At 40.4% G+C, this 14105-nt stretch overlaps 1 protein-coding gene across 2 annotated transcripts in view; it reads right to left on the bottom strand.

Moving 5' to 3' along the window:
• Window positions 1–14105, bottom strand: part of ano8b (anoctamin 8b) — a 54126-nt gene that overhangs the window by 23217 nt on the left and 16804 nt on the right. For both annotated transcript variants that reach the window (XM_049588450.1, XM_049588451.1), the window contains exons 2-3: window positions 2659–2769; window positions 795–927 (exon numbers count right to left, since the gene is read on the bottom strand). In XM_049588450.1, coding sequence (XP_049444407.1) covers window positions 795–927; window positions 2659–2769 — 244 coding nt within the window. The remainder of the gene's footprint in view (window positions 1–794; window positions 928–2658; window positions 2770–14105) is intronic.

The raw sequence follows: 14105 nt of genomic DNA, 5'->3' as shown, positions 1-14105 counted from the left end.
ATAGGGAGCGGGCTCTAGTCTACGGAGTCTGCCGTGTTGCTATTGTAGCCCAGAACAGACAAACCAAACACTGACTCTGCTTGATTGCGTTTCCACGTCAACCACTGTAGTTACAAGCCCCTCTGTGACTAGCAGTATTAGAAAAACACAGATTTTTTTATGTGAAACTGATTTATTCAATGTTTTATCAGTTTATATCACCTGGTCTGTTTGTCTTGGAGAGGAAGAGAACTATAATTCAGGTTCCTGAACATCCTGATTGTACGTTATCAGAGAACAAAGGTGAGCACAGATTAGCAGGTGCTAAGTTAACAGCCTGTCTCCAACATGCCCACAAACCAAACGCCAGCTCCGCTTGTTTGCATTTTCACTTCAGCCATCGTTATGTAGAGGTGAAACTGGATTAATCAGTCGACAGAAAATTAACTGGCTACCAATTAATGATCAATTAAGTGTTGTTTTGAGTCATTAACAAGTAAAACTTACACACACTAATTTGTTCGAGCTTCCTACAGTGTGAGAATTTGCTTCTTTTCTCGGTTATATGTCATTGTAAATAGATTATCTTTGGATTTTGGACCGTTTATCAGACAAAACAGGATATATGAAGATGTCATGCTATGTTCTGTGAAACTATTTTCTGACATTTTACAAACAAAACAAATAATTAAAATGAAAATAATCATCAGTTAAAGTCATAGTGTTAATAATAGGCACATACAAAATCAATGACTAAATACACCCTCGCAAAAAGTTGTTACCAACAATAGACAACCTTTACAGAGAGCCCTTACTTTTCATATGTAGCGGTGACGAAGAATGCGTAGACTCGTGTGTGCTTGTGATGTCGTATTTGGATGATGAGCTCTGGGATTCCCAGCCGGATGTGGTTCAGTAGCCATAGCAACGTGTGGTCATCTGTGGTGTCTGTGGCAGGAAATGAAAAATAAAAATACATTATCAACCATACCCACGCATCACTGTACACGGGAGCTGCCGGGAGTACTCCCACAGTCTTGTACTATTTATTCCTGAGCAGCAGCTGGAGGTTAAGAGTTGTACTAACAAACACTTGAGAATGACTCTTCTTCTCTGCTTTCTCAGCTGGTCATAACACGACACGACTATGGTTAAGAAAGTAAAGTGAGGTAGTATGATCAATGTAACAGTCACGATCCTCATTTTTATTATCAACAGCATGGAGCTGTATTGATTCCTCCTGTTGCAGATATTAGCTCCCTGCTGCTTGGTAGTAGGCTGGGATCTCTGTGTTCTTTAGAAGATAAATAGTCATCTAAAATGAATTTAAATGGGAGAAAAAAGGAATAAAATTGTATTGTTTTCTTCCTTGCCTGGACAATAATACTGGTAATGTACAGCTTTATATTTATAGCACAAATTCAGAATTAAAGTATGTAGTAAGACCACAGTTTACTTTTTGGGAAGCTGCAGTGAAGGTAGGAGCATTTAAATAAAATAAAAGTGCATTTCATATGGCAAAAATTGTGTTAAAATACATAATTTAAATGTGTCTGTGTGCGTGCTCTTGTACTTGAAAGTTAGGACATCACAGCATGTCCCCACTCATTGAAAGAGCTGTTTCAGGGTTAAGACATAGCATTACGTTTTATATGGGAGATTATTTGGCAATCATTTTTTATTGCTTGTTTCGGTCAATTTTCAAACACAAATACCAAACATTTGTTGGTTCCAGCTTTTCAAATATGTACATTTGCTGCTTTTCTTTGTCTTATGTGATAGTATATTGACCACCTTCAGGTTCTGGACAAAACAAACAATCTAAGTATATTAATTTGGGCTTTGGGAAATACCCAAACCATCTGTTAGTTGCACACAGGCTCAGGTGAGAGTTGACCTTGGGCATGTTGTTGTGATGGTTAAGGTTAAAGGAATACCTCACCCACAATATAATTTTCTGTTTATCAGTTACTCACTGCCTGTTACATTGTATATGAAGAAAATGTGTTTTTTCTCGCATGCCTCTGCAGTGAACAAAGAATCCAAAAACGGAGAAAGCTTAATAATTGGAGCAAAAAGAACAACAAAATATCCATTGCAAACTCTCACACAAGTCATGCAGTATAATCCAAGTCTCATTTATCCAGTTGAATGCTCAGTGCTTCCTAATGACATGCATTTTCGCTAAACCCTTACTATTTAAAACACTTCTACAAGCATGTGCATTTGTGCACCACACAATCTATCCTTTTGTCCAGGTGTACTACTTGTCCATGCATGAGACTAATTATATGGAAGTGTTTTAAATAGCAAAGTTTTAGCGAAAAGGTATGTATTTGGGAAGAAATTAGCATACCACTGGATAAATGAGACTTGGATTACACCGCACAAGTTGTGTGCCAGTTTGTAAACAGGTGTTTTGACATAGTTTTGCTGTTGCTAAACATGGACCCCATTCAGTCCAATTCATCAGCGCTTTTCTCCATTTTTGGATTCTTCATTTTTTGTGGAGGTATGCGTGAAAAATCAAGTTTTTTTTCATGGATTTAATGTGACACAGGGTGAGTAGCTGATATACAAAAGATCATTTTGTAGGTAAAGTAGTCCTTTAAGGTTAGGGTTCAACAAGGGTCCACACAAAAAAAGAAATACAAACACCAGTTTGTGTGAGCGCCTGACCTGCAAATGTCATGAGGACATCACAGTTCTCCGTGGGCACCGTTTTCATCCAAGACTTATGAGACATGATGTGTCTCCCAGCCTGCAGCAGCCGCTTTCCAAACAACTTATCTGAGAGACAGAGAGACGGATAGACAGACAGAGGGGGACGTAAAGAGAGAGAGACAGTCACCTTTTCAAAGTGAAACAGTGTAAGGAGCAATGACATTTCAAACATTCTTCGCAAACCCTCCCTCCAAAACTCTTACCCCTGCTGCCCCCGACACACACACACACACACACACACACACACACACACACACACACATACACAGAAAGACACACAGAGGCACAGAAAACCGTCCTTCTCGACGGGACAGATTTAAATGTCACGCTGCCCCTTCGCCTCACAACATGAGACTGACAGAGCTAATCCTGCCCTGCCAAGACCAGAGGCCACACATTGTCCACACACTCTGAATTGTCACATACGCACACAGACACTCAGCTCAATCAACTCAACACATGTAAGTGCAGCTATCTCTCCATGTTGTCACACGTCCTGAGTTTCGGAGAGACCCACTTGAGCCTTGAATAATAAAAGAAGATGGTATGTAGAAATTTTGACTATGCTGAATGCACAGCCTCCTGTGTAGAATTACCTTGTCTCTATTCCTGAGGTTTACAGCACACCACATATAGCTCTATAGCGTAGCCACAAAGTAACGTCACATTATAGAACAGTCTCCTTTAATGCAGCAGTCTGAAGGAAATGAACACACAGGATGCATTTCTTCTAGAGTAGATATTGTTACATCATGGAAACATTTTCAGGATAACTGAAATTTTCTATCCAGCCTCAAATGAACTTTATCTTTGACACTTCATTTATCTGTCATTGACCCACTAGATTCTCATATTGCCGCTGATATATTCTTCAGAGGGGCAGCAGTGCCAAGTGAGTCTGTAGCCAGTTTAACCCCAGACCCGGCTCAGCTGTCACAGGACAGTTTGTGAAAACCATTTCCTGGGTCCTGAATAATAATGACAGCAGCCCGGAGAGAATCCACAACAGCAGCCCAATGATCACTGAGGCATAGAGCGTCAGAGGAGCCGGAAAGTGGGGCACTTTCCACAGATTACACACAGGGACGCCGTTTAGTATCACAACATTCATTCAAAGATACAGTATCTGTTTATTCTTATGCATTCAGCCAAAATATGAAACCTACATAGCATCTTACACAGGAAGTTGATGTAGCTCCTGTGCCTAGTTTACATATTGCTTTCATGGTTACAAAAGCACACACACGCTCGCTGACAAAGGTCAACGTCGCAGCAGGCTGTAAATTTAACCATGATATCACCACTACGAACATGATGCTGTAAATCACACAGTATCTCTGAGTGTTCTGTGTGTCCATTAAACACCTGTCACATAAAAACATCATTGTGCTGCAGCTTGTGTGTCCTTCTACTTCCTGGAACAGAGGGACACACAGTGGGTCTTACCAGAAACAAGCCTTATGGTCTATTGCAGAGAATATATTAGTTTTCATGTTTATAATACTGTATGTATGTGTATATGCACTGTTCCAACATGTAGTGCTGGCATAGCTCTGGTTTTTGAAGCCACACTAATCAATATTTTTACATAACCAATGGAGCAAATGATTAGGTGTAGTTCAAAGGTGTCTCTTGTATTGGAGAGCCATCACAGAATTAATACCCAACTCTGCAGCACCCTTCAGCTCTATGGAACTTCTTACAGTGCGCTTTTTTTTCTGTTTCCACTGTAAAAGTTGTGGATGGTACCAATGCAACTGCTCCATACCGTCCCCATTTTTGGTCCCCCCTCTGTTGAGGTACCTAGCACACAGATCTGGTACTAAAAGGTGAAGCTGTGAACACTGCAGTCCGTTGATTGGTCAATAGCGGATGGTCACTCTGCTCAGGGCTGAATCGTGGCTGGTTTTGAGGCTCATGTAACCTCTGTTCATACTGTGGAGAGCTGAAAGTATGAAAGGATGTTTTGCTGCCTCTCGCAGCAACTGGTAAAGAGGAAATACAGTCAGTGCTGGATGGAGCAGTGAGTGACAACAACCCCACCCACATTTAAGGATATTGTTTGTAGTGGAAACACTAGGGTCTAGGTACCATGTCTGAAGGGTTACTTTTGGTTCCAAAGGTACCAAACCAAAGGTGTTTGGTGGAAGCAGTGCTATAGTCTATTTTATATCAGTGCTTCTGCTAGCTCAACCTAACTAGCTAAAATAACATCTCACACTGTCATGAGCAGTAGCCCGTTGTCATGAGTAGATGCACGCTTCCTTCTGCTTGGTGCTATGGTTGGCAGATTTAGTTCTGTAGTAATCTATCTTGTATCTTCTATCTTGAGCAACTGAGTCATGGTTCCTGGAAGGAAACACCGCTGTTTTCTTTTTGGTGTCTTGAGTACCACAAGCCTAGTGGAATCTATTCATCCATTCATTCATTATCCATAACTGCTTATTCTGTTGCAGGTTGCTGTTGTGCTGGAGCCTATCCCAGCTAACAATCTGTGAGATGTGGGGTACACCTTGGACAGCTGGCCAGTCTATCACAGGGCTTAGAGTCAATTTACCTAACCTGCATGTCTTTGGACTGTGGGAGGAAGACAGAGAAAACTCACATTGACACGGAGAGAACATGCAAACTCCACACAGAAGGGCCCCAACCAGACGGCGGGTTCGAACCCAGAACCGTCTTGCTGTAAAGGCCACTGCACCACAGTGCCGACCATTAAGTGTGATCTGTGAGTAAAATCTAGGTCCATTATATTTGAGAGAAGGCACATACCACTACGGCTGATATCTCCAACTCTGAGCAATACACACCAAAATAATCTAGATAGCTAGATAGCACTACAGGTAAAAGGAAAATATGTATTTTGATTTGGGGGTGAGCTGTCCCTTTGAGAGCTAAATATTTCACTCGGGAGTTGTGGAGACCAAACCAGAGCTACAATAAGAGAGGCGTGAATGTTGGTAAGACACACGACTCCAAATGAATACTAATGCTGTCCGCTGAATGTGCAAATACTAACAAGCAGCTGTTTGCTATGACATTCACCAAAACAATTTGATTATGTGATAATATATCAATGTTGTGTCCTGCTGCCCCAAAAGAGCCATAGCAGCTTTAAATTTCCCCATTTTTTAAAATAAACTTGCTATGGTTTATTTTTTAAGTTGAGTTCCTCCAGACTTAATGAGGAATGAATATTGAATATTTTAGCATCTTCGTTAATTCTGTTTTTATCTATTAGTCTAATATTATGGATGGGTTATATTACTGCTGTTTTATTCTGTAATTTCTAATCTTATCCTTCTGTATTTATGTAATTTTCATATTCTCTTTCATAATCATATCTTAACAGTCCTATCTACTCTTTTCTGGAAAACACCATGGTTCTCTGCTAAAAGGTTTTATATAAATAAAACAAAGTTTAAAAAAAAATAGAGCCATTAGAGACACAGAGAAGGTGCCAACAAAATAAAAGCTCCAGCCAGTAAATCTAAGGACCCGTCTACCCTTTCTAAAAATTCAACCAAACTTATTTTGCCGCAGATATTTTCTGTCAAGATAAATCAAAGTACGTTGGAGTTACAAACGTATACCAACTAACAGACCTTGACTTAGAGGTAGCATTACTTTTTAAAGGATCCCTCTTCAGTACTTACAAAGAGGTTGTGACAACTTAATCTGGTTCCACACTGCTCTTCCCCTCTGAAGAACATTTTCAAACATCGCAACGGGCCGAACAGGAAACAGAACGAGGTATTTTTGACTTTTTAATCTCGAGTGGTACTCCTGGATGCTGAAATCTGACTGGCCGCTCCACTGTGCTTTAGATGAAATGCTGCAGGCAGTGCTGCGACATGACAGCAATTCTAATGAGTCCTGTATTCATCGCTGAGGGCAACACACACACATACTCACACTCACACAGAGGCACTCCTGGAGCAGCCAGCAGATTGGTTTCAGCCCCTCCACAATGCTTCATGTTATAAGCCCCAATTATGAACATGTGTTTGAATGGTTTGTTTGCATTTGTGTATTTGTAACTTGGTCGAACATGGACAGTGATTCATATGTCGCCCATCAAGGCTTCACTGCACAGACTAGGCCTGTTCAGCAGGTTTATGTCTGCATGCACAAGAGTGTGTTTTTGCAGTGTGCAAACAAACCATCTCTCAGCTGCCATGGAAAAGGTTGTTGTCACTTTCAGTGAAGTAGCTTCCTCAGAGCAGCACATGTGAGACCACAGCAGAGTATTAGGCTGTTTAGCAGCAGGATCATATGGGCTCTTCAAGGTCACTTTTAATCAAAATGTCAAAGGTTCAGAAATGAGAGGTCAGTGGAATGAGGGACAGTGGATTTTCTTGTCTGTTGATTGTTACAAATCTATATTTGAAAAATGTTTTTATTCACATTTACACTAACATTTTTGGCCATTTGAAGGAAGCAGAAACAAACAACACTGACATCGCCTCACATTTCAAGTTGATGTGTCAAGTTTGCTTGACGGTTGCTTATTTACACATCCAAGCAAATTAGCAGTCATTTGGAATTTTGCTGAACCTGTTATTCACTCTCCTTTTACCTCTGTTGTTTGTCTCCGTCAGCTCCGAAGCAAATATCTGATTCTATAGCTGCAAAATGCTCCACTATGCTCACCAGCTGCTAGGGGTGGGAATCAAGAACCAGTTCCAGTTGAGAACCAGGTCCACATTATCAGATGCATTAAAATCATGTGCCTCTGAGCTTTTCAACCCCTTTTATCTATGACTGCATGTTTTCTTTGCATACCATTGACGTCAAACTCATGCATCTACGCTGCTGGAAAATTGTAAGGGGAAGTCACAACAGAGGGGAAGAAATGGTCCAAAGCCTGACTTCATTTCACAAAACATGACAATTGGCAACACCAGCAACATGCTGAAATATCTTTCTATACAATGTAGGCTTAAATTACGGGAAAGCCATGTATCTGACACTGTGAACATGCGCCACGTTGCTGCAGAGGGTAAAGATCCTGTTATAATGACATTGGCACCATGCAGCCGCACTGTGTACAGACTCAGATAATGAAACATTTGCGTTGACGGTGAGTGTGTGTAGGCCCATGTTTGTTTTTCCCCCAACTAGACAGTTAATCAGGAATCAGTAAGGGAAGTAGGGTTGTCAAAAGTATTGATACTCTGAAAAGTATCGATACTCAAACGCTGTATCCGGATACAATACTAATTTACAAAAGTATCGACACTAATAGTGCACGCCACCTCAGCGCCTGTCGGGTGCGCGCAACGGGTCAGACGGACACGTGCTGTGCAGGCAGCGTCTGGCAGGCACAGAGCCCTCGCTGCAACCCGGCTTGTTGTCGTCGCTGTGCATGCATGCACACATTTCTGTTGCTGTGATATGACCAGCGCAGCTGCAGGAGGATCAGAGCAGCCAGTTTTGGTCAGAAATGATAAAGGAAAAAGCGCTCTTTGGAAATATTTAGTGAAGTGAACACAGCACGCAGCGGACGACAGGTACAGCCCCTCCCCTCACTAGCAGCTGAGCAGCTGGTGTTGCCAGCATCAAACTAAAATATAACTTCTAACGTTAATGTGGGAGCTAAGCAGAAAACTTTATCAGTCATGCCCGTCTGTAACATTAATAGACAATGTCAGTTTAACAGGACAACGCAATTATGTGTGTCTGAAAAGTTATGTTAACTGCAAAGTCACAGATTGAAGCTGAAAAAACGTTGATGTTACTCGTGATGTTACTGTTCTGATCTTTATTTAAAAAATGACATGCCTCTTAATTTTTTGCTGCTGTATCGAAAATGTTATCGAGTATTGAATATTTTCCTGGGTATCGATATTGAGTTTGAAATTTTAGTATTGTGACAACCCTAAAGGGAAGTGATAAAAATCTGAACTGATAAGCAGAATTGATAATCGCATTGGCACCAATAAAATCATATCAATTCCCGCGTCAGCTAGTTGCTTAGTTGGCCTGTCAGCTGTTTGGTGCTGGGCTGGTAGTTTACAGAGCTTTCCTGCTGAAAACAGCTGCCTGCTCTGGTTGAAAATGATGCTGACGAGAGCGGTAAGACTGAACCAAAACATAAAGACAATGAATGAGTTGAAAGTAGTTATAATGCTACATGGAGCTGACATACACAAATAAATGCATATGACATATTTTTAGTTACATGGTTAAAGTTAAATTCGAGTAAAAAGCCTGCTGCCTCTGTGACCCGACTTCAGACAAGTGGATTAAAATGGATAGATAGATGGATAATAGGTTTAAAATGCTTAAAAAAATGCACCCAGTTTTCTGAATAATTTAATCACAGCCCAGCCTGTATACAAGAAATTACACAGAAAAGTGATACCAATTGTTGTTTATGTTGGCAAAATAAGAGAAGTTCTGAATTTGAAAGCCCCCCTTTAGCCCTGTAGCAGAAACCAGGGCACTATTGAGCAGGTTGGCCCAGGACTAGCAGCGATACAGATAAAGCCTGTATTACTCACGGCCTTCACACTGAGATGACTGTTTCGGGGCTAACGCTTATCAGAGAGCAGCCAGGCAGGCGCAACGAGCAGGGTGTCTTTCTGTCATCTGAGTTGCTCTCTGAAGCATTTCTCTGGGGTGTTTATGTGTGTGTGTGTGTGTGTGTGTGTGTGTGTGCATGTGTGTGTGTATGTTTGCACACAGGTATTTGTCAGTGTGCATGTGTGTGAGCCAGAGATATAAAGTGCCAGATTAATAGGGTGTAAGTCAGTTATGAAACTGAGGCGAAGCACTAAAATGAAGGTCACAGACACTTAAGGAAAGACTTGACAGTGCATTCACTGACACTGTCTTTGCTGCCTGTGTGAGTTGATAACGCTCTGGTCTTTACGCTTAGCTGGAGGTCAACATCCAAGATTTCACTAAGTCAAGTCGGGGTAAAGTTTTGCGGTCAATAATTAAGCAGCTGGAACAAAAGTTTGGGTCAGGTCAAAAAATACATACAGTATTACAGATGGGAATCAGGTCACTCTGTCAACTTTTCAGTAAATGTATTTAGTCCCCCTTATGTCAGCTTAAATCAGTGTGGCTTTGAATGCATCAAATAAAAATGGAAGGAATGCTTTTCTATCAAAAGATCAGCAACCTCTAGTTCATCTGGTAGTGTTTGTGTCATATAGGCTAAGTTAAATTCTTGCAGAGGCCAGTGTTTAATTCTGACCGGCAGACCCCTCTCTTTTCAACCTTTCCTGTTCATCTTCAGCTGAACTATCAATCAAAGGCAAATTGCCCAAAAATAATATTAAAAAAGGTCATTTCATTTGATCCTGCCATAGATAAACAGATTATGTATTTATAAAAAGCACTGTATAAATATAATATAGAAAACTGACCACTTCATGTGGGTAATGCAGTTTTGGGTGGGCAGCATAAATATAGAAGACCTTTATTAGCATTTTTAGTAAGTTGATGAGAAATAAGGAAAAACGTAATCGTGACCAGCAAACTTTCCTTTTTTAAATCACTCACCAAAATCTACTCTTACAGGATGCATTTTTTTTTTACAGTAAATGTGTTGTTTAACTTGTTTCTATCCCTCTTTTATAATTTATTTTAATCTTCTTATTACACATTCTGTTTTATCTGGTCTTAGCCTATTTTCAGTGTTTTTATTTGTCTGTATTTATGGTGTTGCTGTTTTTATCTTGATGGTGTATACTTTTTTTTCTTGTTCTCTAAAGCAGTAGTTCTCAAATGGTGTGCCGCGGCAAATCCAGGTGTGCCGTGGGATTTTGTGATAACCACACATTATTTTAGCAATTATAGCAATATTCAACAAGGCCTATACAAAAAGTTATGAATGAATGTTTAAGTGAATGTATCAGTGTGCTGTGCGTACCCATTTCCTAATAAAGAGGCAAACGCTGCCTAAATTTCCTAAATTTCATTTAATTTAAAAAACATTCACAGGGAACGTTTGTCGCCGTTCACACGAGAATTATAAGTGTGTGACACATCACATTATCTTCCATTATCTTCCATAATTTCCCATTTAAATGGATGTGTTATTGCTGCTTTGATTGTATTTTAAATTGATCACAATTAATTCTTTAATCATTTTGTTAATAAATATTTCATGAGCAATAGCGCCAACACATATCACAGAGGCTATTGTGCACAGATATAAATACAGGTGTGCCTTGAGACTTTGGTTTGCTCTTTGGTGTGCCTTGAGCACAAAAGTTTGAAAGCCACTGCTCTAAATCACTTTGTAACTGTGTTTTGAAAACTGCTATACAAATAAAGTTTATTATTATTATCATTATTGTTATTAAGTACAACACCATGTATTACAAACATACAGAACCAAAAACATGGTGTAGAAGATTACACATTTACTATATATTTACTATATTATCTAATTTCAAGTTCAAAAATTCATATCTCACTCCTAAAGAAAATTGTGGTAACACAAGTATCTTATGCAGTATGGGGCTTAACAGAGAGAAAATGTGTCAGTTAAAGTGATAAACTGCAAGATTCTTGTTTTTTTCTGGCAACCACTCTGGTGATTAACAGTAACTGCTTTTGTGTTTTGCATAGGGGCCGCTCACTGACACTCTGCAGCTTCATACTAACTGATGTGATGTATTCCAAACAAGCTGCTGTTGTTGCTTCAGTAGATGTAAAACACTTAGCTTTCGACAGGATGTAAGGCTTTTTTTCCCAGCGACAACACACATTAGCAGCAATAGTGTCATAACTGTAAGATCTTAGACTCTATTATGTGGATCCATTTTTTAATGATATATACACAGGAGAAACCCTGTACTGTCTGGATTTACAGTGAGTATAAAGTTCCCTTGTTTGTTTAACCAAGTACACAGTCATGAGACACCAACATGTTTGTGTCATCACCAATGCTCTACAGGTGTGATCAGGTGATCTCTGATGCCTGATGTAACCCTTTCTTAGTCATTGTACACACAGCATTAAAGCAAAACAAACTAGAATTACCATATCATTGTTGTGTGCCTCTGTGAACCAGTCAAGTTGCAGTTTACATCCATGTCTGTCTAGACTCATATAATATAGACCGTTTTTAACAACATAGCTGTATCTTAACTAAGTTTCCTTGGTGGCTGATAGGAAGTAAACAGGGACCAAAGCTGTTTCCCTAGCAACAGAAAAGCAATGAAATGGTCTATAGTTATGTAGTGAGGACTTTGAGGGAATTTAATAAAAGGTGTGAAGTGATTTTTTTGGCAAAATTTGGGTGCTTAAGACATACCATCAACAAGGCAGCACAGAAGTTATACAATCACCACAGTTTCAAGGTGAATACCCAAAATTAGTGTCTCCAATTCAGCATCTGACCAAATGTCTCCCCTTCTTTTCCTGAGTTATGACGCTGATTGATGGCCAGAAAACATTATGAAGTCACAGCAAAGTTGACCTTTGACCTTTTGGATATAAAATTTCATCACTTTGTTTTATCCTATTAGACATTTGTGTTAAATTTTGTCATAATTAGCATATGAATTACTGAGTTGTGGCCAAAATGTGTTCTGTGAGGTCGCAAATTCTAATCACTTCATTGTTGAGTCCAAGTGGACGTTTGCGCCAGATGTAATGAAATTCCCTCAAGGCATTCCTGAGATATCGTGTTCATGAGAATGAGACGGTCAGACAACCTGAAAAAAATAAAGCCTCCGGCCACGGCTGTTGCCGGCACAAAGGCATAAAAAGGAGAACAGAAAAGCAGGATGTGGAGAGAACAGCAAATGTGGAATTGATTTTTACTTCAACTCCGGTTCGCATCACATAAAAATAAACAAAATACTTTTGCTTCGCTGCCTGTCGTAGACCAGATGTTAACAGACACACCTAAATGCCTACATACAGTTGGCATCATTTAGGAAACAAAATGTTCCCCTTCTCTCATTTTCTGAGGCCTGCGGTGCAGATTTACCGCACTGAGGTGATGCTGGGGGATTGTACTTTCAAATGCACCTCTAGAAAAAGATGCCTTTGCTTAATATGCCTGGCAACAGTTCGTATTTCCTAAGAGGCTGGAGACATGAGCAGGATTTATATCTTTTTAGCAGCAAGTCATTTCAACTCTTCTTTAGTCAGTCTAGAGGCAGATAGACAGACGCAAACACGCAGACGTAATGTAATAAAAGGAAGAGATATTGAACCTCCAAGAGACACGGAGGGAATGTGGCAAACAAAATAAGAAGGCAGAAAGCATTTCCGTTGTCACATCTACTGAGTGTGTGAATGAAACAAATGACCCTATTAGAACGATTACATCAGTAAGTGGGACAGAGAGTCTAATCAGGTTCAAACATGCAACAATTTCCTTAATTAGAATCCTTTCCATTCCCCGACTCTGTATGTCGCCATCCTGTACAGGCGAGTCCACACCCAGCCACACTGGACCATAAAGCAACATTAATAACAGACAGCACCCTCTCAAACCTGTTCCCAACTCCCAAACACACACACAACATAAGTGATGCAATTACAGATGGCAAAATACACACAGATAGGAAACAAGAAACATCACATTACTGCATGTGTACATATATAGAGGTGCAACAACGACATGCATACTGAGTCATCAAATCATGCAGCTGAAATGTCTGAAATAAATACCAAATCAGACCGTTCCACCTGTGAAGATTATGTGAATCAAGCTGTGGATTCTGCATCTGCAGCCTACATGTCTTGAGGGAAAGAAGTAGACCATAATAACCCACCTCTCCTCTTATCTGTCCCTTTCTCTTTCTCCCACTTCTCCCTCCCTCCCGCTTTTTTCTCCAACTTTCACACACTGAGTCGCTCTATTGCTTGTCACAACGGCCACCTCACCAGAACCTTGCACCCTCCCAGTGCAAGGTACACAGCCTGCATACATTCTGGCACCAAATCAACAAACACCATCACTCCCAATTCCACATTGCATCTTTCTTTTTCCACTGGCAGCTGCACACACAGATGTGTTTTAGAGGATATGAAAGCCCCCTCTTCCCGTTGCAGCAGAGCACTCCTCCCATCTCTATTCGCTTTCTTTCACCTCAGTCTGCTCCTCTCTTCCTCACCATGGACCTCTCTCTCTCTCTCTCTCTCTCTCTCTCTCTCTCTCTCTCTCTCCTCTCTATATCTTTTTGTAGCTACTATCCCTGCCTCCTCTCATCCAAATCCTCTCTCTTAGCCCTCCTGGGCAAAATCTCTCAGTCCATCCTCCTCTCCATGCTTTCTTTTTTATCTGTCTCTCAGCTCGCCTGCCTTTCCTCTCACTCAGGCTGTCTTGAGAGGTATTTGTCATCATAGTGTACATGGAGCTCCTATGGAGGATGCCTTCAGACTAGGCATAGGGAAAGAAGAAGGGGAATGCTTGATAGTGATGT

This window comes from Epinephelus fuscoguttatus, linkage group LG10 (genome assembly GCF_011397635.1).
Source record: "Epinephelus fuscoguttatus linkage group LG10, E.fuscoguttatus.final_Chr_v1".
Classification (NCBI taxonomy): Eukaryota; Metazoa; Chordata; class Actinopteri; order Perciformes; family Serranidae; genus Epinephelus; species Epinephelus fuscoguttatus.
This window is presented reverse-complemented; position numbering and strand designations above follow the sequence as displayed.